The 22,506-nt window shown below is 45.3% G+C and overlaps 2 protein-coding genes across 3 annotated transcripts in view; both read right to left on the reverse strand.

The window, feature by feature from the left end:
- Nucleotides 1-15,419, reverse strand: part of PSMD1 (proteasome 26S subunit, non-ATPase 1) — a 57,408-nt gene extending 41,989 nt beyond the window's left edge. For both annotated transcript variants that reach the window (XM_050978037.1, XM_009089118.4), the window contains exons 1-16: nt 15,257-15,419; nt 13,154-13,197; nt 12,089-12,162; nt 11,681-11,850; nt 10,623-10,828; nt 9,282-9,425; nt 8,323-8,549; nt 7,757-7,820; nt 5,919-6,047; nt 4,819-4,907; nt 4,123-4,201; nt 3,635-3,808; nt 2,576-2,687; nt 1,767-1,963; nt 1,101-1,196; nt 622-686 (exon numbers count right to left, since the gene is read on the reverse strand). In XM_050978037.1, the coding sequence (XP_050833994.1) occupies nt 622-686; nt 1,101-1,196; nt 1,767-1,963; nt 2,576-2,687; nt 3,635-3,808; nt 4,123-4,201; nt 4,819-4,907; nt 5,919-6,047; nt 7,757-7,820; nt 8,323-8,549; nt 9,282-9,425; nt 10,623-10,828; nt 11,681-11,850; nt 12,089-12,162; nt 13,154-13,197; nt 15,257-15,272 (1,886 nt within the window). In that variant the 5' untranslated portion in view covers nt 15,273-15,419. The remainder of the gene's footprint in view (nt 1-621; nt 687-1,100; nt 1,197-1,766; nt 1,964-2,575; nt 2,688-3,634; nt 3,809-4,122; nt 4,202-4,818; nt 4,908-5,918; nt 6,048-7,756; nt 7,821-8,322; nt 8,550-9,281; nt 9,426-10,622; nt 10,829-11,680; nt 11,851-12,088; nt 12,163-13,153; nt 13,198-15,256) is intronic.
- An 841-nt stretch (nt 15,420-16,260) lies between these two features.
- C9H2orf72 (chromosome 9 C2orf72 homolog) lies at nt 16,261-22,048 on the reverse strand. The gene is made up of 3 exons (XM_018913323.3): nt 21,483-22,048; nt 18,950-19,066; nt 16,261-18,335 (listed from the first exon to the last, which is right to left on the reverse strand). Exons 1-3 carry the CDS (start codon nt 22,045-22,047, stop codon nt 18,244-18,246), a joined length of 774 nt encoding a protein of 257 aa, XP_018768868.3. The 5' UTR covers nt 22,048; the 3' UTR covers nt 16,261-18,243.
- Nucleotides 22,049-22,506: the final 458 nt, after the last annotated feature.

The raw sequence follows: 22,506 nt of genomic DNA on the forward strand, positions 1-22,506 counted from the left end.
AGTCCTTGGAGAGCCTTCTAATTCCCCAACCACCCCTTAGCCAAGGGACCTGTAGGGCACTACAAAATACCATTTCAACAACAGGTTTCACTTTGGACAACCAAAGGAAACATTGTGACGATTTTGTGATGGGCTTATGTTACAATGTAAACCCAAGAACTTCTCACGGTTTAACAGTGGCTACTCAAGAAACAAAGACTATTTCAAGGTTCTCCTTCAGCTCTTTTTTCTTAAACAAAGTCACATTTTAGATAGCCATTAGGTAGATATAATTGTCTGAGTACGGCTGCCCTTAAGAGGCTTGGCACAAGCACAATATATTTAATTTTTAATTAACTCTCAATCCTGCAAATATTAATTTTTCATTCTATTTGTCAACTTCATCTAGCTCTGTTCAGACAATTTAGCCACAAGTCTAGAAACCCACAGAAAGACTCATTAAACATCTGCTTAACATTAAGGAAGGCTTCTAATTCTAAACCAACCTCAGTTTTTTAACTTTTCAGAATTCATTCAGTTAGCAGTTGCATCACTTTGTGAAAGCAGTAGCATACTCATTTTTTAAAAAAAGTAACAGACATTAAATTGAAGGCTGCAGGAGTGACCAGGAAGACACTTTACCTGAACAGAATGAAACCAAGTGACTCCACAGCTGCCCGCCTCACATCATCATTCACATCACTCACCTACAACAGGAAAAACAGCATATTCAGAATACAGTTAAAACACTTGAGGACCATGTTTCAAGCCAGATGTCAGTTAATCAAGAAGACAGGATTATAGAGAAAGTTAATTAAAATTGAAAGTTAGTTAAAACATTCAGCTTTAGCCCAAACAGCCTCACCCATGTTGCACACCAGCTGCAAGACGATCAAAGAACAGACAGAGCTCACCCTTTACAGCTTAATTTATTTTTGCTCCAGCACACTATTCACTGCAAACATATTAGTTGGGTAGTTTGGGTTCATGTTTTAATCACTTCACAATCTCTGATTTGGACCAGAATATTAACACAAAGCCTGACAAAGCCTGACAAAGTGATGTGCTTGCTTCCTGACCACAAATTTCTTCCTACATGCTCCTAAGGCCACAGTACTTACAGCCACATGCAGCAGGCGCCTGATAGCCTTGTTGTTCCCTGAGCCACAGTATGCCATAGCCACAGTGTACATGCCAGAACGACGGAGAATTGGATCCTGGAAGAGAAAGCATCAATATTTCACATCCATCCAAACCGTAACTCAGTAATTGTATCTTTAAATCTGTTCCACTCTTGTGTCTTGAACCTACAAACAGGTCACAGGTCAGCCTTGTTGCTTAATTGTTTATTTGGGACAAGTAACGGGACAATGACCAAAGCAGGTTTGTCATTACCAAGTTCAGAGGGACAGAGAGCCTGCTATGCTGCAGGCTGCCCAAGAGTATAGGGCAGAGGGGTCGTGCTGCTTCTTACTTGCTATCTGCAATAATCACTGCCAGAGCCTTGAGATGACCCAGCTACAGCCTGTTTTTAACCACTACATCCTGAGCTACTCCCTGTTGCTGCTCACATGACTATGAAGACCAAGTATAAGGCTAAAGAAATACACAACTAAGCAGTGTTGTTCTTGTATTTTTGATCAGAGTGCAGCAACTTGGGAAACAGTCCCACTTCAGATCTACGTAAAAATTTCTCTGGTTCAAAAGAGCCAACCCATTATAGCTGGAGACTCAGGAGGTCAAACATGTAACACAAGAGTCAGGGATTAAGTCACAGCTCAATTTACCTTATCTCTGCAGAGACTCTCAATGAGAGCATCAGCCTCCTCCATCCTCCCATACATGACCAGAGCGATTCCAACCGCGAGGCCTCGCAGGATCTTTTCATGCTGGGTTTCTTGTGCATAGCCAACCATGTCCTCAATAGCCTGGGCATTTTTAGATCCCAACATAACCAACCCCAGTGCCAGGCCAGCTGCCTCACCTGAAATGCAGAGAGAAGCAAAAAAGTCAACTCTGTTCCCAAAAGTAATAAATACTGTATCTAGAGAATCACACCAGATGTAGGCCAATAGATCACTTCTGGACATCACCATGCCTAACAACTCCATTGTTCATGGCAAAATGTGTTTGTAACCACAATTTAGTACTTTTCTCTACCAAGTTCCATTATCCCTTCCTTGGACCAAGAGCTGCTGAGATCACTTTCCTATGAACCCCACCAGTGCAGCAGTAACTCCCACAAGCTTCTCCCAAACCCATCTCTCAGCTCAAAAAAGTACATGGCTCTGGAGAACAGCGACACTAAAGAAAAAGCATATGCCAAAGAAAAGAACAGAGCAAAAAAGGGGCTGCTTAAAGACCTAGCCTGTCTTATCAAAACTTGCCACAGTGCCACTCATGACAAGATCTCTGAACATTACTGACACATAACTAAAGAACCATAATGATTAGGAAAAGGTCAGTTAGTAAAACACAGCTAGAAACAATCTGTGCTGCTAATGGAAAACCTGGGGGGAAAAAAAACATGACAAAAAAACCCCAGGTGCCTGATAAGGCCTCAAATGGTTATTTGCTTTGAAAGCAGAACATTTACCTGTCACTGCATCATCCTGGTATAGATTTGTTTTCAGCAGATCGTACACATCCTGACGTGCTGTCCCCATGGCAGCCAGCCCCAAGCCCAGGCTGCCACCATGTCGCACAATCTAGAGAAGCACATACAAGTTCAGTCATAAAGCAGGGAATACTATGGCTTCAGCTGAAGCAGACATCTTTCCATCAATATAAACCTGCAACCTTTTAGCCCCAAACCAACCCAAAATGATCTCTTGACCTGCCAGAAATACCACTTTCACAGTCTCAGGCAGCAGGTCCAGTGAAAGAGGCAAAAAATAGAAGAAAAACAGTTCAAAAACCCGTAAACAGTAAGTAACAGAAGCTTAACACACAGCACAGAAGACTTTCTAGTAACTTCAAAGTCTCTTCTCCACTGAGTGATTTACGTAAAATCATAAATCTGTGCCATATGTAAAAACCACTAGCTAATAACAGCTTTTAAACAAAAAGGTAAAAAGGTACCCACTTAAAAAGAGTCTATAACCTCTTTTGCTCTGACAATGGATACATTTCCAGTAAGACTAGTAGGATCTGTTCATGGAATTTAAAGAAAAAAGTAATCAGATTCCACAAGAAGAAAGAGGCTGAGACAGTGATCTATTCCCAACTTAAAAAGATAATTTTTTGTAGAGGTCTAGAAACACTAAGTGCAGAAGTATCTTATTGTGCAAGATGCATTAAAACTACAGGTCATGTCAGCAGAAACATTTCATGGCTTATTTCCTTGACAACTAAGCTGTAAACAATAACAGTGCCTGAATGCTGCAGGTCCACTAGCAAAACAAAGCAGATATAACAAGCAGTAAATATGATGAAGCTACAGTCACTATCAAGTATGTAAGAATTTCCTAAAAATCTTACCTAAATCTTAAGCAACAGGTTGCTAAAATCAACCTTTAAGCAATCTTTAAGACCCAGAGGAGGTTTAAGTACCACACTGCTGCTTAATTACCTCTACCCCCCACTACTAAACCAGCCAGCACCCTCCTGCATATTCCCAACAAAGCAAAGGCTCATTGCAGAGCCCAGTACACACATCATTACTGGCATTCTTCAGCTGGTTCAGCAAGTAGTCAATGATGTCCCCGCCATGGTTGGCATGGATGAGACCCAAGGCATAGAGGCCTCCTCCCTCCTGGTAGGCTGACCCTGGAGAGGTGTCCTTGGGCAGGTAGGTTGCCATTAGCTGTAAAGCTTCTTTCTCATGACCCTGGATGTCCAGTGTCCAGCAGGAAGGGAAGACAGTGGGACGTGAAATGGGAAAAAACAGCAAAGTAATATTTAAACGTGTTATAGCCATTATTTTCTCCAGTAAAATCAGTATATCAGTGCCACACATCACCATTCAAACTTACTGAAAGTTACTACAGTAAGGAACTTTTTAGTGTAAAGACACAAAATAAGTTATAGCTGTGCCAGGTACACTGGACTGCAGGCACTATCCAGAATCCCCAGTTCCACATTTTCAGTGTGTTCACAAGTCAAGCATTTACACTGAGCAGACAGAAATGAATGCAATGTTACCTTGTGTATAACACCCAAGCTGGCAGTAGCAGTAAACTTAGCCCAGTTAGTGGCCCTGGCCAGCCACTCCAAATTGTCTCTAAAGATGAAAAGAGAAAGGTTATACAAAGTTTCTCATATAGCCTGTTCCTAATCCTGCAAACAGGGTTTAAGAACACTGAAGACTGCTTTCAAACTAAAAAGCAGCTCCAGAAAGAAGGCAGCTAAACACATTTCCACTTTACATTTCCTTCCCCTTCACCAGTCCTGACTTTTGCCTGATTGTAGTCAAGCTTCTAGACATGGGTGATCTCAGTGAAAGACAGAGAACTACTCAATATGCAACCCACCAATTCTCTGGGAGAAACTTTAGCAGAGTTTCTGCAGCTTTCCTTAAGTCCCTTGTAAGGTCAGTCCTAGTATTTCTCCTACCAGAGTCATTCAGTGCTGTCAGTCTCTACCGTAAGAAGATACATCTCAGAAACTCTAACTGTTAAACAAAGAGAAGAGAAATTCCAGACCTTCACCCTCCAAGCTGCTCATGCAGTTAGCAGTCAAACAAAGCCATTTTGTGAGGATAGAGAAAAGGAAACAATTCTCTAACACCATTAGAGTTCTGCAGTTACCACTCTGGACGTATCAAGTTAACGAGGGCAACAATGTTGTTCAAACACCTCTAAATGTCATTGCAGCTTCATGTCATTGCCATAGATTTACCTAAGGAACTGGTCACTGGTTGTCCCACAGTGCATAAAGGAGTTTGCTATAACAGTTGCAGTATGACACACGGAATTCCTCACTGCATCCTGAAACAACAAGAACAATCAGTAGCATCACTCAGCAAAAGATCTGCCCAAGGTCACTTAACAAGCTTGCCTGTACAGTAGAAAAATGGACTGTAATGATCCTCAATTTAACCAGCAATTTCCCTGTAATCAGCTAATAGATTGCTAATACACTCTAACATATCCTCTAGCCATCTTTCTCATGCAAAATGATCCTTTATGTGAGTTTCTTTCAGAGATGTGATTATTCCAATTGCCACTTAACTGGAGAACCACCCTGCTCTGCTTCCCAGAACCGAGCACTCACAGTGAGTGCTGCTGACGTTCCCAGGCTGTTCCCAGAACTCTACTGCACAATCCTGAACACCTCATCAGCAGAGGGAGTAGATTTTTCCAATACATTTGAAATGTCATCTGAAATAGATCAACCCACTAACAAGCAACCCCTACTACTTTTCCTGATGATGTGCATCTTATTTCACAAGTAAGAAACTTCTATAGTTTCTAGTAAGCTTTTAAGATTCTAGTTTATCTGTAAGTTTTCACTTTCCCACCTTTGAGTAACACCTTCCAAAACAAAACCAGTTACTCCATTCACTAACTCTGTCTATATTACAGTATCTGATTGGTTTTGTCTCCAACGTGGAAATATTGTTTTTTTTACTACATACCTTGCCAAGCATAAGGGCTTAACTAACATCTCAAGCAAGATACCAACATATTGTAACCTACAGTCCTGGCTGACTCCTCCCTTCCCAACCAGCAGCATTTGCAATGGATCTGACATGGAGCTGGAGAGTAAATTTTGCCCATCTTACTGAACAGATGAAAAACAAACCCACCAAAAAAAAAAAAAAAAAAAAAGGTGAGGAAAAAATGGTGATGAGTTGCTATACCAAATTTAAAAAACCCTAATCAAAATGTCAACATGCTAATAGCAGCCTATCATTAAAAACAACAGCAGCATGGTAAAAACCAACACAGGATGAATCAGATAAATCCAAGACAACCATATCTAAACAAGTCTCTTACCTTTGTGTTTTTGAGGATCATGAGATCTGTATTGTTGTTTCGTATTAAAAACTGCAGATGTAACTCAATGGCCATTTCCCCACTTAAAATTTTAATCATTTTTGAGATCTGGTCCTTCGGCTCTGGGTTCTTCACATACAAGCAAAAAGGAAAAAACAATTCCATGAGAACCCAACTATGACTCTGTTAAATACAATTCAGGAGAAGCCACTCTGGTATGTTCCCATCACCATATTCCAAAAGCTATCAGGTTTTAGGACTAAAAAGACATTGTTTCTGTCCTTGGTGCACAAGCCCAAGCCTCCCCGAAATCAAATCTTTTGTGCACAGCAGTGCAGGTGGGAGAAGACTCTTCAAAAAGAAATGTTGAAAGCAAAAGAATATGGGCAACATCTGACATTCTGCAAGCTGCTGTTTGGCATTACAGAGACAGTAAGTCTCCTGCCAGAGGCAAGCCCTTTTATAAATGAACCTGTATTTCCATGGAAGCTTTCATAGACAGGTCCACAAAGCGACAATACTTTGCATGAGCCTGTGCTGAGCTGCAGCACTATTCTTCTGAGCTACAAGCTCTATTTAGAACAACAGCTAGTAGAAGTAGGAAACAGATACATTCATCCTCAAGAGCTCTTTGAGAAAAGTCTCCTTCCTCCTGATGGAACAGTTGAAAATGGATCTGTAGAAACTGAAGTTTATTCTGAGCAGAGTGAAAAGTACTGTGCAGCTCTTTGTCCTGACATTGTTAGCTGGTCACAGATCAGTCAAGTATGAGTAGTTCAGCCCTAAAACTAATTCGCTCAATTATTTATTTTTAGTCAGCATTCTTAATTGTGGAAGATTAAGCTAAAGAACATTTCTGGCCACACAGATTGTTTTGGTGTACTTGGCACAATCAGCAAAGCCAATGCAGCAGAAACTGATTCAAGATACCTTTCCTGTAAAAAAGCACTGTCAAGGTTCCTTGCTGGGGCAAGAAACTCAATCCCTTTTGTTTTCTGTGCGAAATATAACGTGAAGAAAACACTTCTGTTTGTCCTTAGTTAATTTTTAAGTGATCTGCAAGAATCTTTCAAATATTCCCAAATTTTGTTTGCAAGCATTTACCATGGGGAAAAAGAATAAAAACAAAAACCAACTTGTGTTAGGTTTTACCTTCCTCTCAGGTAACACTCCTGGTCTGCAGAATTGGAAATGTCAAAACTGCATTAACTATTCTACATGCTGAAATGCAACCATATGTGCATGTTAGAAGTGAACTCACTTTCTCCACTACTTGGGAAAAGAAACTAAACAAAATGATTCCAAACGACTGGGCCAGCAACACAGCACCATGTAGGCCCGAGGTAACTTACACCTTCATGGAAAAGAAACTATGTTACATCAGCATCCCCTCCTGCCATTCCCGCAGAACAGCATCAGTTCTATCCAACCAGAACTACAGTTGGGTTTTTTAAAAGAGAGGAAAAAAAAAAAGCAACAAGCTAATTCACTCCCTAAGGTTCTCAGCATCAGTTAAATTTCAGGCCCTTTCTTTTGGGATGAGTTAATTATTTCAATATCAAAAAGCAAACACATGAGCCAGATCTTTCAGTCTCCTTTTTCAGAACTCAGTAATTCCTATGAACTCTGACCATTTCCCACTTTTACACAGCTTTCAGTATCTGATCTGCTGGACATTAAGTCAGATTTTTGGCCCTCAGAGATCATTTGTCACCTTGTCTCCAAACATAGAAAAGGAGTTCCATTCTTTATTAGCCAAACCAATTTAGAAATCCATGACATTCAAAGAGAACACATAAGAAAAACTAAGTAAGATCTGCTTCAGAAATAGGACTCACAATTTCTGCAGATCGCCCTGCTGCACAAGTGCTTCCTGGTTTCTCTTCTGCTTCCATCGCATCACTGAAATAAACAGAAATGAAAAATGTATCACTTGCAACAAGTCAGAACGGTAATTATGGCTGAACGTTGTCCTGAAGGAGTAGCCTGGGATTTGGAGATGATGACTGGAAAAGAGGAGTTTGACAGAAGAAGGGCTGACTATCTGGAGCTTACTGCTGAGCAGAAAACTCCACCTCCACTCAATTTTCAGGGAACTTGAAGGCAAAGGCCTGGAAAACCCTACTCTCTTATTTCACCTACAGATACAACAAAAATAAATATGCTTGTAGGGAGTGGACCCCAGTTTAACTGCTCTGTGCTTATCTCAACTGCAAAGAAAATCCCCTTAAAAACCAGTAGATTTTGGTAATACACAATTTTGTTTTGATGTCTTGCCTATACTTAAGTAAAGGGGAGTAACTTGATAGCTTGTAAAAAGCATCCATACAAGGAATATGAGGCTCCCTCAGAGCAGGACTGGAGCCATACAAGAGTCCACCACCTCTCAAGTCAATCTCCTCACCTGTCTTTCTCCGATCCAGGGACAGTGCCAGTGTTGGTGGATCCAGGCACAGAGGCAATGGGAGTTCCAACCGTGCGCAGATTCTGGATGACAGAAGACAGGAACTGCTGGCTCGCACTTTCGTACAGGTCAAAGCAAATTTGGTAGGCCATGAGAAGGTTATCATCCTTCACCAATTTTTCCAAGATGTCACTCACAGCCTGTGGGTCATCCAGGAATATCAGGCACTGAGCAGGAGAAAGGGCAGAAAAAAAAATAGGAGAAGACATTAGACACTTCAGAATGAGGAAGCAACACTACCCAAGGCTGCACTCCAATGCCCTCATCTGCTGCTCCACAGAACATCCCCTTCAAAGAGAGAAAACTTTTCTCTCTTTCATTGAAGACAACAGAAAACTCAGAAGAGTTTTCACAGAAAAACAAGACTTGTCCCACTAGACACAGAAATTCAAAAGCACATTGAAGAAGCACCAGTCATTCTGTAGGGGCACCTCAGCTGAAATGAAACAGGCATAATACTGAGTCACGTGTACATGGCACACCAAGACTGGCAAAGATCTGAGAACATCTGAGTAACTTCACAACTGGTTGTCCAAACACTTTCAGACAATGGCTTACCAAAAAAACAAAGCACTGGAAATGTTCTTGTGAGGAATAAATAAAATCCCAAGCTGTGAACCTACCATCTGATACTCCCTACATAGGCTTAAAATATTCTCAGAGTTGTCTGTGTCCTCAAACTGCCTTTGAATGGATTTCTTTCTCTATAAATTGACCAAATATGCAATCTTTACATCTCTTTTTCAAGTTGGTCTCACTCTGATTTTGTTGGAAGCACGCAACCAGGAAAAGATATTTCATTTAACTGAACAAAAGACAGAGAACAGGTAGATGTCATGCCAAATATACCTAAACAAGAGTAACTTTTTCTTATCTTTAAAGATGACTGAAAAGTTTACCTGGCACACATTGATGAAGTCTGGTTTCTCCAGATTCATGTAGATTTTAACTAGAACTCTCAAGACTTTATTACGAAACTGTTTATTCTGCATCAAAGACATACAGAGCTTCAAGCTATAGGCCAGCATCCCAGGAACATCATTCTGAAATAAAATTCAGGGATATCAAACATGGGTTTAGACTAACAAGCAGGATTTAGAGAGGAAAATAAAGCTACCCTTTTTCTATTTTAAAAAGCAGATCAAACATGCATATAAGTCTTCACAGTTTCCTTTCCCATTTTCAGAAAAGCTTAAATACAGGTGTGTATTGCAGTTTAAAGAAAAAACACTAACAAAATCATGCAGGACCAGCATTTGATTCAGAAGTTAAAACATGCAAAATATTAACTTAAAAGTACAATACCTATCTTCCCTTCACCTTCTTGTTCAAACAATCAGTTTTGAATGCAGTGAAATTCACTGCACTAACATAAAATGTCAGCAAAACAAACCATGCACCAAGAAAAGATCAAGCCTGAGAAAATGATTTTGTTACTAGACCTTAGAAAGGAACAATGATAGTAAGATGGATGCCTTACGATTATCACTCATACACAGAAATGGGAAACATCCAAACATACATAAAAGTTGCAAACTGAAAACCTGTAAAATTTAAAGGATTCAAGCTATGTGTCTGGCATATGATTGAGATACTACAGCATAACAAAATTGCACACAACTGCTGAGTTGCTGCAGATGACTATAGGCCTACTTCTCTTACTGCCACTAACAGTAACAAGACTTACCTTAAACCCTCAGTGAAAGATTTTAAAGCCAAGGTGCACCATTTGGAGTCAGGGCAGGCCAAGACTGAACAGAGTCACTAAAAATTACAGCAGTTCACCCACCTACTGGAGTTTCTTCTTTTGTTTGACATTAATGAATCACTTACCCAGCCCTAAGGATTCCTTCTCACAGTGAACTGCTCAGCAGTTGATAGACACAACTAAATAAAATGGCTGCTCTTACTTTATACCAGTATGGTATCTCTGCCAGTAGCTGACAAGGAATACCTTAAGAAGAGGGCACATAGCCAAGCAAGCTTGAAGCTTCCTGGGAATACTGTTCCATAAACTTGTAGCTCAAGGATTTCCTAAAGGTAGGGGGATCTTCCTATACCTGCCAGTCCTGAGTGGCTCTGCTTTCCATGAACACACTGAACTGAACACCCCTGAGTTTTACCTTTTGTCCTGTTCATACAAAACAGGGCAACTTCCAGCAACATGGATCTTGCACTTGACTTCTGAAGCCATACCTGGAAAAGCCAAGCTACAGGCACCTCCTGCCTCCTGCACATACCGACTCAAGGATGGTTTTCTCAAAGATGTCCAGCCTGCGTGTCTCCAGAGCGATGCCAATGGCCTGCTTGTACTTGTGGTCATCCAAGCACCGCTGGAACATTTTGTTCACTATCCCTTCCAGCCTCTCGTCCACGGGCTTCTTCTCCCCTTCCGGCAGCTCTGCATTCTCCACACACTGCTTGGTATAGTGGTCAATGCATTTTGCTGAAGAGATATGAACAAATATGGGGGGAAAAGTCAAGTTCTCAGATTTTTGCAGTTTTGTACAGGTGAAGAAATGAGAATGTGCATGAACATGTTCTACCAGCAAGTATGGTATGGGAAATTACGTATTTGTGTAGTCACTATACAGATAATAGTAGAAAACAGTTCTCTTATCTCCTAACAAACTCTGATTTTAGTGCTGAAATCAAGTAGGTATTTTGAAAATTAAACCAAAGATATGATCTTTTCTCAACTATCATGTTAAATAAATGAGAAAACAGCAGTAGGAGACTTCCTAGCTCCACTGCAAACATCAGCTGGGGAGACTGAAAGCCAGCCCAGCTTCATCACATCCTGTAAAATATGATGTAGAAAGCAAGTGACTCCAGCAGATGAGATTTTTTAAAAGGTATTCAAATTATACCCACAGTCAACTGCTGACTTGCCATCTTATTGTGGGTCGATAAACACAACTGTCCCTCTCAATTAGGTGTGCAGCTACACTTACCAGTCAATTATTTCCAAAGTCATGCTAAAATTGATAATAACATCAGCACACAAATGAAAGAAAGGACGATACACAACCAAAGCAATTTTCTTATTAGGAATTAACTATAAAATAAAGGTCAGGAATAGGAAAAGAACTCCAGAACTCCAAAATCAGCTCCATTACAGAACCCCAAAATACAAGAAAGTACTAATAAACTGGGTAAAATTAGCTGCAGCATCGGTTTAAATAAACACAAAGACACCTAGAAGAATACAGAGAAAAAAGCTAAGCCAAGTAAAATATCAAAGTTAAAGCAGCTTTGACAACACAAGAGCTTTCCCTTTGCAGCAACAGTTCTTTACCAATGATCGTCTCCACATATTCCGAGTTGTCGTTGACATTGAAGAGGTCACCAGCTCCCAGGGCATAGTTCAGGGATTCCTCAAAGGCTCCCAGGTGGTAAAATACTTTAGAAGCAACCAGAGCAGCAAACTGGCGGCTCCGAAAACCTTCATCTTCATAGAGAACTTCACTGCAGAGGAGGGAGAGAAGAGCATCAGCTCTGTGTGCTCAGATCTCTTCAAGGCCACAAGACTCAAGTACAAGCTTGACTGAACCTGCACCTTTGGGACCACAGCACCAACCCCACACATTAGAGCTTTCTAGGAAATATGGAGCTACATGCTGTATTAAACATTGTCAAGAAACCAGAACTACATCCACTTCATATCTCATGTTCTTTTTAAGCAGTATTAAGCGTCTTCTCTTACATTTTGTCCACTGACTCAGAGATTTCTGCCCAGAAGTCATTGACAACAGCATTCAACTTGTGAAGAGCAAACTCCTAAAAAAGAAAAAGGTAAAGTTATGTTATATTAAAAATGCATTTACCACCCTTCCCCAGAAAAAATGAAGTACATTCTAGCACAAATATCATGAACACTGACCCATTTCAACAGCAAATTTTATTTTAAAACATCTTTGCAAGCATTCACTAATCTTTGCAAGTCCTTTGCAAATACAGAACTGGTCACTTCACAGGTAAGAGAACTCCAGCATTCCTTTCCATGACCTCTCTCAGATGAATGACTGCCTGATGTGTCTGATAGACGAAATTGTGACAACCTTTGTGTAGCACATGGAATCAACCTGCGGCCTACAGCAGCCAACTCTATTTATCTATATGGACACAGTACTTCAGATGATAAACAAACCACAACCAGCCCACTTGTAATCAGCTCACAGCAAAATCAGGGATCATTCGGATCCATTACTACCTATGTGTGTATCCAAGAAAAACAATTAGGGAATTACAAATATTGATATGTGCATGTTCCAGCACCACCATTCTGAGTGTTGGTGTTCTGTGGATCCTACCCTCTGTGCCCTGGAAAGTTTCTGTTGCTGTTTTCTTCTTGTTGTACTATTACCGTGATTTTTTTTTCCCAAGTGAAAACTGTAACTGTGATTTTGTTCTACACTGGTTAAATTATTCTAAAAACCTGAGCTGTTCTTCAGCTTTGTATTTTACATTGTAAAAATGCAGCCTCTCAAACAATTTTAAGTAACAAAGCCCCATTACCACCAGAGAGAAGGGACCTTTCATGCATAGAGATTTTTGCATTTGAAGCTCCTGGTTGATCCATGCTCAAAACAAGGAAGTTTTCAATCTGTTATCATTTATTTAAGCCCTTTCTTTTAGCTTTTAGGCTAGATACTATTTGGTGCCCACCTGCTGCTGTCTAACCAGAAATTACTGAGATCTGCTCCTTTTTGATTTTAAGCTCTCTACATAATCCATTTGCTGTTATTTGCTGTCAGATGTAAGAACTTACCTTGAGCTGTGGCTCTTCTTCATCCAGAAGAGAGATAATTCCAGCTGCAAAACAAAATCATAGTTACTTTTGGTTTCTCCATATCAAAAGTAAGCTTGTCATTTAGTTCAAAATCAACAGAACAGGAAAGAAAGCTGTCTCTGGAATACTGATTTTAAATCTTCAGTATAAAACTTCAAAGATCAGATTCAAGTTTGTATTAAATATAAAATAACTCAGAATTTATAAGTGAAAATGTACATTATTTATAAAAGGTGATCCTTCCTAGGGGAAAACAAAGAATTTTTCCATGCCAAGGAAACTAGCCTCATGAATAAGAGGAGATGTACCTCACAGCTTTATGCTTTTGACTGCTGCTCCTGTCCCAGAACATTTGTACAGTTACAGAAATACTGTTTAACTGACATGACTGAGAGGTTCACAGGAGCTAATCTGAAGAACAGGGATAGGTGGTTTCATTGCCAGACTGCAAAGATGCAACAGAAAGGTTTGGAATATGATCTGATCAAAGTCCAACACAATTCACTGCTTTAAATTTTTAATCTGTTGTACAGCTTGACAACTTCTTTAAATCTGAAAAACACATGAAACTGGAAAGGCCAGCAAGCCTTTGGAGGGCTGAAATGAGCTTCCAAAAGATCTTGATAAATCTAAAAGGAGCATGTGCAGGTCCAAACCAAAATGTATAAATACAGAATCTGAACAGTACAGAGGCTTAAGATAAAATGGGATCAATAATATCATTTGGCTGCAGTGGGAGGCAGAGAACCCAAACCTCACACAGATGTGTAAGTGAGAGCAGCTCTTGGCAGATCCATGAGGCACCTTCCCTTCCCTTGGCACCCACTGGCCAGAGCCCAGTGCTGAGCACCACGTTTGAGTCATGAGCAAACCAGGGTGCTGGGAACAGGGCGCTCTGGCAGCCAGCTCCTGAAGGGGGCTGGAGGCTCCTCACTGGTTGCTCCACAGACACCTGGGAAGGGTGCAGCCTTCAGGGCAGCCACCAGCAGGAAGGGAATAATCTGATCTTCATGTCAGATATTAACAGGGAGTAACACCAAACTTTAGGGAAGCCTTGAAGAATGAGGTCTGATCTGAAAAGTTTTCTCAGGAGAACACATTTATCCCTTTGCCTAATAAAGTTGCAGATCCTCCAGTATTGCTCTTAAAGACCAGGTTAGACACACATCTATCAGTAACAGGAATTAAAGGAACACCAACATGGCTCTTAGGCAAAGAAGGCAGATTTAGCAGCCATCCCACTTCCACCTCCTCCCAGCTGTTTCCTGCATCTCTGCACCAAATGGGGTTTTTTGGGGGATTTAATTATTATTATTATTATTATTATTTTAAATAAGTTCCTGCATTTACCTGGTCTGTCAGGAGAACACAATCTCGCTCCTACACACCACCTACATCCTTCGCTCTCACATACCATTTTTACATTGCCCCTAAAATTAATTCCTACTTTTCCTCAATTAAAATAAAGACTTAAACAAAGCAAAGGCTTCAGGAAGAGAAAGCTCCCTGGACACTATCACCCTCTGCACTGTTTCTCTCTCCAAGCCACAACCAGCAGCATGTTAATTTCTGGCCTGAGTATTTCTGGAAATACTTCCTATGGTTCTTTACACTATCACGTTCCCAGCAGATGCACAAACACCGCGTAACATCCAACTCCTCGCACGCTTCATTATCCCGCACTCCTCAGACCGACGTTTCCTGTGCAAGGCATTCGCGTTTCTGAACTTCAAACTCCTTCCTCCTCCCCCTCTCAAGTCCCTGCTGCACCTCCCGAGTGTCGCCCGGTTTTACACCCAAAATGCGCCGTTCACTCCAAGCAGCGGAACCCGCCCGCTCACACCGCGGGACCCCCGCACCGCCCCCGGAGCCCCCGCGAGACACCGGCGGGATTCGGACACGGCACCGGGCTTCAAGAGCCGGTCGTGCCGGACCACCGGGCACCGGGGTGGCCTCTCTCTGCCGTCCGGGGGTGACCGGGACGGGGGAGTCCCGTGACGGGCGGCCCCGCGGCGGTGCTCAGTCACGGCCCTGACTCAGCGAAACCCCGGCGGACAACGCCGCCCCGCGCCGCTGCCTCACCGGCCGAGGTGATCATGGTGCTGCCCGGCTGCCCTCGGAAGGAGGCTCGGGGAGGTCCGAAGGGTCCGGGGGGGGTCGGGTCCGGTCCAGTCCGGCCCAACCGCGGTTCCGCCGCCGCCGCCGCTGCCCGGCCCGGAAGTGCAGCCAAGGGCCTCTTCCGGCGGCTCCGCGCTGCGCCCGAGAGAGGTGCCCGTGTGATCGCCTGCGCGGGACGGCGGAGAACCAGGCAGGCAGGAGCGGGGCAGCCCTGTCGCCGGGAGCCTTGTACCGTTCGCCGCCCCTCACAGACGCCCGCCAGCCCCGCGACCTCTCGGGGCTCCCTCGCTGTCCCTGCGGGCTCCATACGGGCTCCCGCGCCCGCAGACCCCACACCGCTGCCTGCGCGAGCGGGACCGGAGCTGTGAGCTCCCCGCAAGTGACCCCGCCGGTGCCCGCGTTCGTGCCATGCCCAGAGAAGCCGCTGCTTCCCCCTCCGGGTCCGGCCGCCGGGAGGGCGGCCACAGCGTGTCCCAGAGCAGCGCAAGGATCAGCGATTTTATCCCATGGGTTTAACACATGCCGGCCGCCTCTGCGGCGCAGATAGATGGGATACGCAGGCTGGTGGATTTGCACCAAGGAAAGTCCAGCTCAGGAGCAACGATGAGAGAGACCGAGTGTCCAGACCTCGGCAGTATTCATTTCTCCTTGATGCTACTGAATAGGAAGAAATACCCTATGAAGGGCTTGAATTCCTTGGGAATCCATAATGGTATCAGTTAGTGAAAGTTATTAATGAAAGTTACTAATGAAAGCTTATCAGACCCCTACCCACAATGCCAAGGGGGGCTGGCCCGCTCTTGGACAACTGGGAAGATGTCCAACCTTCATTGCCCCACCTGGGCTACACTCAGTTCTGATCATCTGCATTTCAGACACTGGGGTCACTTCCATTCCATCCCAATATCCAGTTTCTTCAAGCTATACATAATGCTACTGTGAGAATAACACAATGGCAAACAAATAAGCACATTCCAATCTGGAAATTGTTTTTATTCAACAAGCACGTAATATGCCCTTAAATTATTCAATCAATTAAACATGTAAAACTATCTGCTTACACCTCCAAGTGCACGGATAGTGAAAAGAGAAAAACTAAAAAAAAAAAAAAAAGTAATTCAAGTCACTTTTATTCCTCAGTCAAAGAAAAGCAAAAATTTTGGTCAAATGTATTCTCACTCACACCCCCTAAGGTCCAGGCAGGTCATTCACTTCCACCAGTCTCTTGCCAGGATAAAACTTGCATGATTTACCTAAAAATTACCAGTAAAAAAATCCAGTGGATTTGCAGCACTAAGGGAGGTTTAACTGCCAGTCTGTGCTCTTGGACCACCTCTTCATTGGAGAATGCTTAGCAGCAAAGGCTAAATGCTGCAAGAAAATAATGATTCCTCCTGGTGAGTCCTGCTTGACTCACCTAACCAAGGGCTTTACTGGGAAATACAGACCTGTGCAGCTACCTGGGCTGTGCAGGGATGGAGCAGGAGGGAACCTCAATCTCACCAAGATGCACTGAGTGCTCAGTGATGAAATTTGGGGTCAGTAACACAGCCATCCACACCAAGTCACTTGGTTACATTTGTGTTTTCCACAGGTCATAAGCACAGAAATCCTGGAGGCTGGAAGGAGAGTGGGTCAGTGCCCTCTCTGCAGAGCAGCATGCCCTGCTCCAGGTAAGAGCTAGAGGGATGCCAAAGGCAAGCTGCTGGGGTAGAGTGCTGGCCAGAGCTGGCAGGACTCCAGACACTTCTGCTGCCAGTGGGGGGAAAGAGAGAGGACAGACATGCACAGAGGATGCACTTTGGCAATTAACCCAAAGTAGAGGTAGGCAGGTTGAAATTTCTGATCTGAGCTGCAGGAAACTCCTAAAGGAAAGCCAGCCCCAAGCTTGTGCTCAAAATAAAACAAGACCTCTTTTATGCTGCATGAAGAATTTGAAAGATATTCTTAACATTAGAGTAATATTCCTTGTAAACCAAGGATTTCTGGTTAGTTGTGTTGCCCCACAGGCTACAGGCAACCCTTTGGAACTACTAAATAGATAAATTTTATATTTTTATGTTTATTTATGAAATAGCTGCCTCTTGTTGTGCTGCAGGCCACCTCCAAGATGTGCCACCGTGCCTGTGGAGATCTCACAGGTAAGATGGCCCCCTCCTGTAGCCCCATCTAGCAGCAGCCACACCTTAGTACCCACATGCCACACCTCCACCCCAGGCATCCCTCAGCCTATGAACACCAGGACAAGCCAGAGGGACAGATCCTGCTCTCAACCCCCACTCTGATCTATATGCCAGTACTATCAGTATCCTTCATGTTATTCTTGCCCCTCAGGCTGGGCTGTTACTGCATTCTTCATGTTACCCTGTTATATTCAGTCCCACTGCAGTATCCAAGCCACTGTGTTACTTGGTTGGAGTTTGGTTTTTTTTTGGTGTTTTTTTTTTTTGTTTGTTTTGTTTGTTGTTGTTGTTGTTGTTGTGTTTGTTTGTTTGGGTTTTTTTTCTGTTCTTTCCAAGCACCAATAAAGTAGGAAAACAAGGTCGCAGGATCGCAGGATCAGTCTGCCAGGGAGGCCAGCCCCAGCAACCTCAGCGGGGAACTTTGCTCAGAATTAGAACATGTTTCTCATTCTTCAAACAGGTGGCTTGCATTTCACACTTGAAGTCCCAATGTCATATTGCCCAGGGCATGGGGTACATCCCAAAGGGCTTCTCAGAAGCCCAGTGTCCAGCAGCAGCTCCAAGTGCCCTGGGTCAGCAGGGAATGGCTCTCTGGCACAGACCCTCTGTGCTGGCGGCAGCTAAAAAAACCCTGATGAGTTCAGCCAAGCAGTTTTTCCCTGGAGTTGTGGGCCCTTGGAGGAGAGGGCCTGCACCAGCTCCTCCTCCCATTGCTCCAAATCCACTGGGCAGGTCTGGGATGTGGACTGTGTTGGATGCCCAGCAGCTCTAGGTGCCTGTGCCTCCAGCAGCTTCTTCACAGTTTCCATTGGGGGAAAGGCTGGTCAGAGCCACTTCTTCCTCAGGGTCCTGCAGGTCATCTACAGGGAGCAGAGAGAGGTCAAGGCATACCTGAATGGAAAACCCTTCTTCCCAAAAAATGCAACTTAAGATGAAAAAAAAAGCATGGGCTCAAGCAATTGATATATACTCACAACCTAAGCACAGCTGGTTTTTTTTTCAAAACTAATTTTCATTTTGTTTTACAAACTTAACATTGCTTCAGCAAATACAGCAAAGGAGCACAGGGCCTAGCTCCTGGCCTCCTGACGTCTCAGCAATCCCAAAACAAGTTACGTGGCCACAGGGTGTTACCTGCCTGGCACTGACAGCAAGATCAGGCATTTCTGTTTTCTGACCATGGCGAGTGGGTCTCACAAGTCTCATATGTCTCGCATGTCTCAAAGCTGCCTAAATTGGGTATTCATTTTCGTTGGTTTACTGTCTCTTATGCTCTTTAAGTATTTTATATATTTAAGAGGCATTTGGACAAGGCCCTTAATAACATCCTTTAAAATGTGGTGAGCCCTGAAGTACAGAGCTGGAAGTAACTGGAAGAGGCTACCAGCAAAGGGCTTGGGCACCAGAACCACCAGAGAATCATGAGGAGTTTCTGATAATCCCAACAGAATACAAGGGAGGGAGCTGGGCATACCTTCATGAATGTTGTTTTCAGCTTTTGCTTTGTAATCTTTCCTCCAGCTCCTCTGGTTCCAAGAAATGCACTGCAGGAAGGATGGCAGCCTCCACCTCTCCCTGTCTTTCATGTCTTCTGAATAAACCAGAGAAGATGAGTTCAGACTGGTACCAGGTCAGCCCTGCTGCTTCTTCACCTCTCCCTCCATGAGCCTGGCAACAAAACCAGGTCCTAGCAACAAAACCAGGTCCACTCCATAAAGCCCACCACTGGAAAGCACAGAGCAACTCCTGGCAGTCCTTATTTTTGACTGAAACTTCTCTGCTACCCTGGAAATTTGTCCCTGGTGCCCGTTTGTACTTTGCCACCTCACTGCCAAAACCAATCTGGATGTGGCAGCGGAGAGTGAGCAAGAAACCTGGCAGCAGCTCAGCTGGCACACATGGCGAGGCTGGGGGCTGACAGACACAGTCAGAGAATTCCCACAGAAGGAAGTTTTCCTTTTGCATTGTCAAACAGCTTCTACCACATCAACCTGTTTACTGCTCCCTGCTTTATTAAGCAATTCCTCCCTCCCATGGAGACCTGCTGGACCCGGGGTCTTGCAGCAGCTGAAACTGCTTGCAAATTGCAGAGAGCATGTAATCAATGTATGGCAATTATTCTAGAAGACAACAAAGTTACTACAGACTTTCCAATCATTTTAGTAAAACACTACAGCAGCATAATTTTATATGGTCTTCAGCAGTTCAGTATCCCCATTGAAATATAACCCAGCCTTTCACCTCCTGATCAAATAACAAATGATAAACCACTTCAGTGTCCTTCACTTTATTGAGCCATTGCAACACTAAAGGGCTCAGTGTCTTTCTGGCAGTCATCAAACAAAAAGCTCCAGTGCACTGCCTGGGGTGCACTGCCTGAAGTGTTCTACTGCTCTTTGGAGGCACAGCTACGCTTGGGATCCCTCTGTCCAGGTGGAGATTTTGGAAGGCAAAGCTCAAAGAAGCATGGAAAGGAGTTGTCCCTGCCTAAGGTTGAACCCTGAAGGTGATGAGTGTCCTCATTATACACATTAGGACACTTACATGACTCAGAGCACCAGACAGACCATCAGAAGGGAGTGAGCACATACAATCAGGCCATAACACCCAATCCAGCTCCTGCTGCTCCTCGTTTTCCACAGCCAGCCACAAAAATACATATACTGAGCCAGGCACTAGCAAAGTGCCAAGGCAGAAAAAGGTATGCAGGGATGCTTTACTGCCTCTGCAGCTGCTGTCCCACCAGACTCCTGCAGCCCGAACTGGAGGAGTTCTGGGAGCACACCAGAAATTCTTGCAGCAGGAACAATGTGAGGAAGACAAAAGCATGTGAAAGGAGAGAAGCTGGAAAGAGCTGTGTGCCTCAGTAGAGAGGTGGCAGAAGACAGCCCTGTGCCCTCGCCACCAGCCACCTCAAAGCTCCTCAACATTCTGATCCATGATTCTGGGCTGAGCTGATAGAAAGAAGCACTTGAACGGCAGCAAATCATCCCCATGTCCCAGGGATCCCAGGAGACCCTGTCAACCCTGTGGTGCCAAAGGCAAGTGGCAGGATCCCTCGAGGTAAAGCCAGCAAGACAGCAAAACACCCAAGCCCCTGGAAATGCTGGGGAGCAAGGCAAAAGTGGGAAAAAAATGGAAGAAGGGAGGAGGAAAGGGAAACAGCCCAAGACAAACAGTGCCAAAGATTAAAGTGTTTTATGTGGCAGCTGTGAGAGCAGAGCCTGCCCAGCTGCCCATCACCCCGCATTGACACACAAACCCAGCTCCCCTTTCACCCCAGGGCAAATGCTGCTCCTCAGGCCTGGCTTTTATCCTGCCATCCTCACCCTGACATATTGTTTTACGCACAAACAACAACTTGCTTTTGTTACTTATTCATTATGCAAAATCAGCACAAGCATCCTCCTCCTGCAGGAAGGTCAGGTTCTGCCTGCACCCTACAGCACAGGCCACATCCCAGTCCTGCTTCCCCCAAGAACACACATCCAATAAGCATGGGAAGCTACCATGTGATGGATGGCCACAATGTCACGGCTGTCAGCTGCCATATCCCTGTGAGACATGAGCTACTCTAGTGTTTCCCAACTGCTGGGAAGTTTGTCCGCCCTGGCTGCCAGGGCTGGGAACCTCACCAGAAAGAGGCAGATCCCACTGGAAAGGCTCTAATCCCACCAGCATGAAAGAGATTTCACTGGGAAAATCCAGATCGGATTGTGCATGTGTAAAGATCCCATCAGTACTGAGTGGTCCAATTCCAAATGGGAAAAGCCAGATCCCACTGGGTCAGGAGAAGCTCCCATCAGGAGCTGTCAGATCCTAATGGGAAAAGCCTGACCCCATTGTAGGGGACATCCCATGAGGAGAGATCAGAACCCATTAGGATGGGGTAGATCCCACTGAGAAGGGGAAGATCCCACAGGAAAAGGGAGCAAATCCCACTGTAAAAATCGAGACCCGGGTGAGGAAGGGAGGGAGGGAGGAAAGGGTCCCCCCGACTCTGGTACCTGCGGCATGCTGCAGGGCAGCCCGCAGGGCGCGGCAGGCGGCGGCACGGCAATCGCCGGGGCTGCCCGGGCTGTACCGGGCCGCCTGCACCGTGCCGGGCGCCGGGAAGTGCCGCCTCAGCGCGGCGTCCAGCACCGCCGCGTCCTCTCCGTCCCCGCCGGGCAGCAGGACGCCCACGACGGCGGGCGGCGGCCCCGCGGGCAGGCGGCCGCGCACGTCCCGCACCACCTCCCGCAGGCGAGTACGCGCCCCGCGGTCCCGCGCCGCCCCGCCGCCGCACAGCACCAGCAGCAGCCGCGCTCCCAGCGCCCGGCCCCCGGCGCCGGGCGACCGCCTCGCCCGGCACCCCGGCACCGGCCCCGGGCACGCTGCGCGCGGCGCCTCGTCGTCCAGGAGGTCGCGGGCGAAGGCGGCCAGCGCGGGCGCCGCCGGGGCCCCCTCCGCCACCTCGGCCACCAGCAGTACTGCCCGCCGGCCGCCCGCCCGCTCCACCAGCGCCAGCAGCTCCTGCAGGTCGTCCGCCGCCATCCCCTGCCGTGCTCCCTGTCCGGCCCGGATCCGCATGTTCCCCGGCCCCGGCTCCGCACCGCCCACTGGCCCGCACCCGCCCCAGCACCCTGCACCAGCCCCGGGCAGCAGCCCCGGCCCCGCGCAGAGTAACACCCCGGGGCAGCGGGGCGAGAGGGTATCAAGGATCCCCCCCGTTTCCAGCCCCATGCTGGACCTGCACAATCCCGCGGGGTGAACGGCCCCTGCCTACTGCAGGGTGGGCATAGCAGAGAGGCTAGTAAAGAGCCCCCGGATCCGTCACACGACCAGACTCAGAGCCCTCGCACAGGCTGGTCTTCATGCCAATGAGGAGTTGATAAAATTCAGGCAAAAAACTGCGTTGTGGAGGGGTTTGAAATGTGAAAGGGGATGAGGAGAGGCTGTGGTGGCTGCAGAGTGGGACACACGCTGAAAACTGCAGCTGTAACTGCTTGCAAATTGCAGAGAGCATGTAGTCAATGATAGAAGAGCAGC

This window comes from Serinus canaria, chromosome 9, assembly GCF_022539315.1.
Source record: "Serinus canaria isolate serCan28SL12 chromosome 9, serCan2020, whole genome shotgun sequence".
Classification (NCBI taxonomy): Eukaryota; Metazoa; Chordata; class Aves; order Passeriformes; family Fringillidae; genus Serinus; species Serinus canaria.

Bases quoted from the DNA above. Each gene is read 5' to 3' on its own strand.
- C9H2orf72 (XM_018913323.3), bottom strand. From the start codon at position 22,047: ATGCGGATCCGGGCCGGACAGGGAGCACGGCAGGGGATGGCGGCGGAC. The intron at 19,067-21,482 runs GTACCAGAGTCG...TGGTTTATTCAG, and splicing joins TGCCCTGCAGCATGCCGCAG to AAGACATGAAAGACAGGGAG. The intron at 18,336-18,949 runs GTATGCCCAGCT...TGCTCCCTGTAG, and splicing joins TGAAAACAACATTCATGAAG to ATGACCTGCAGGACCCTGAG.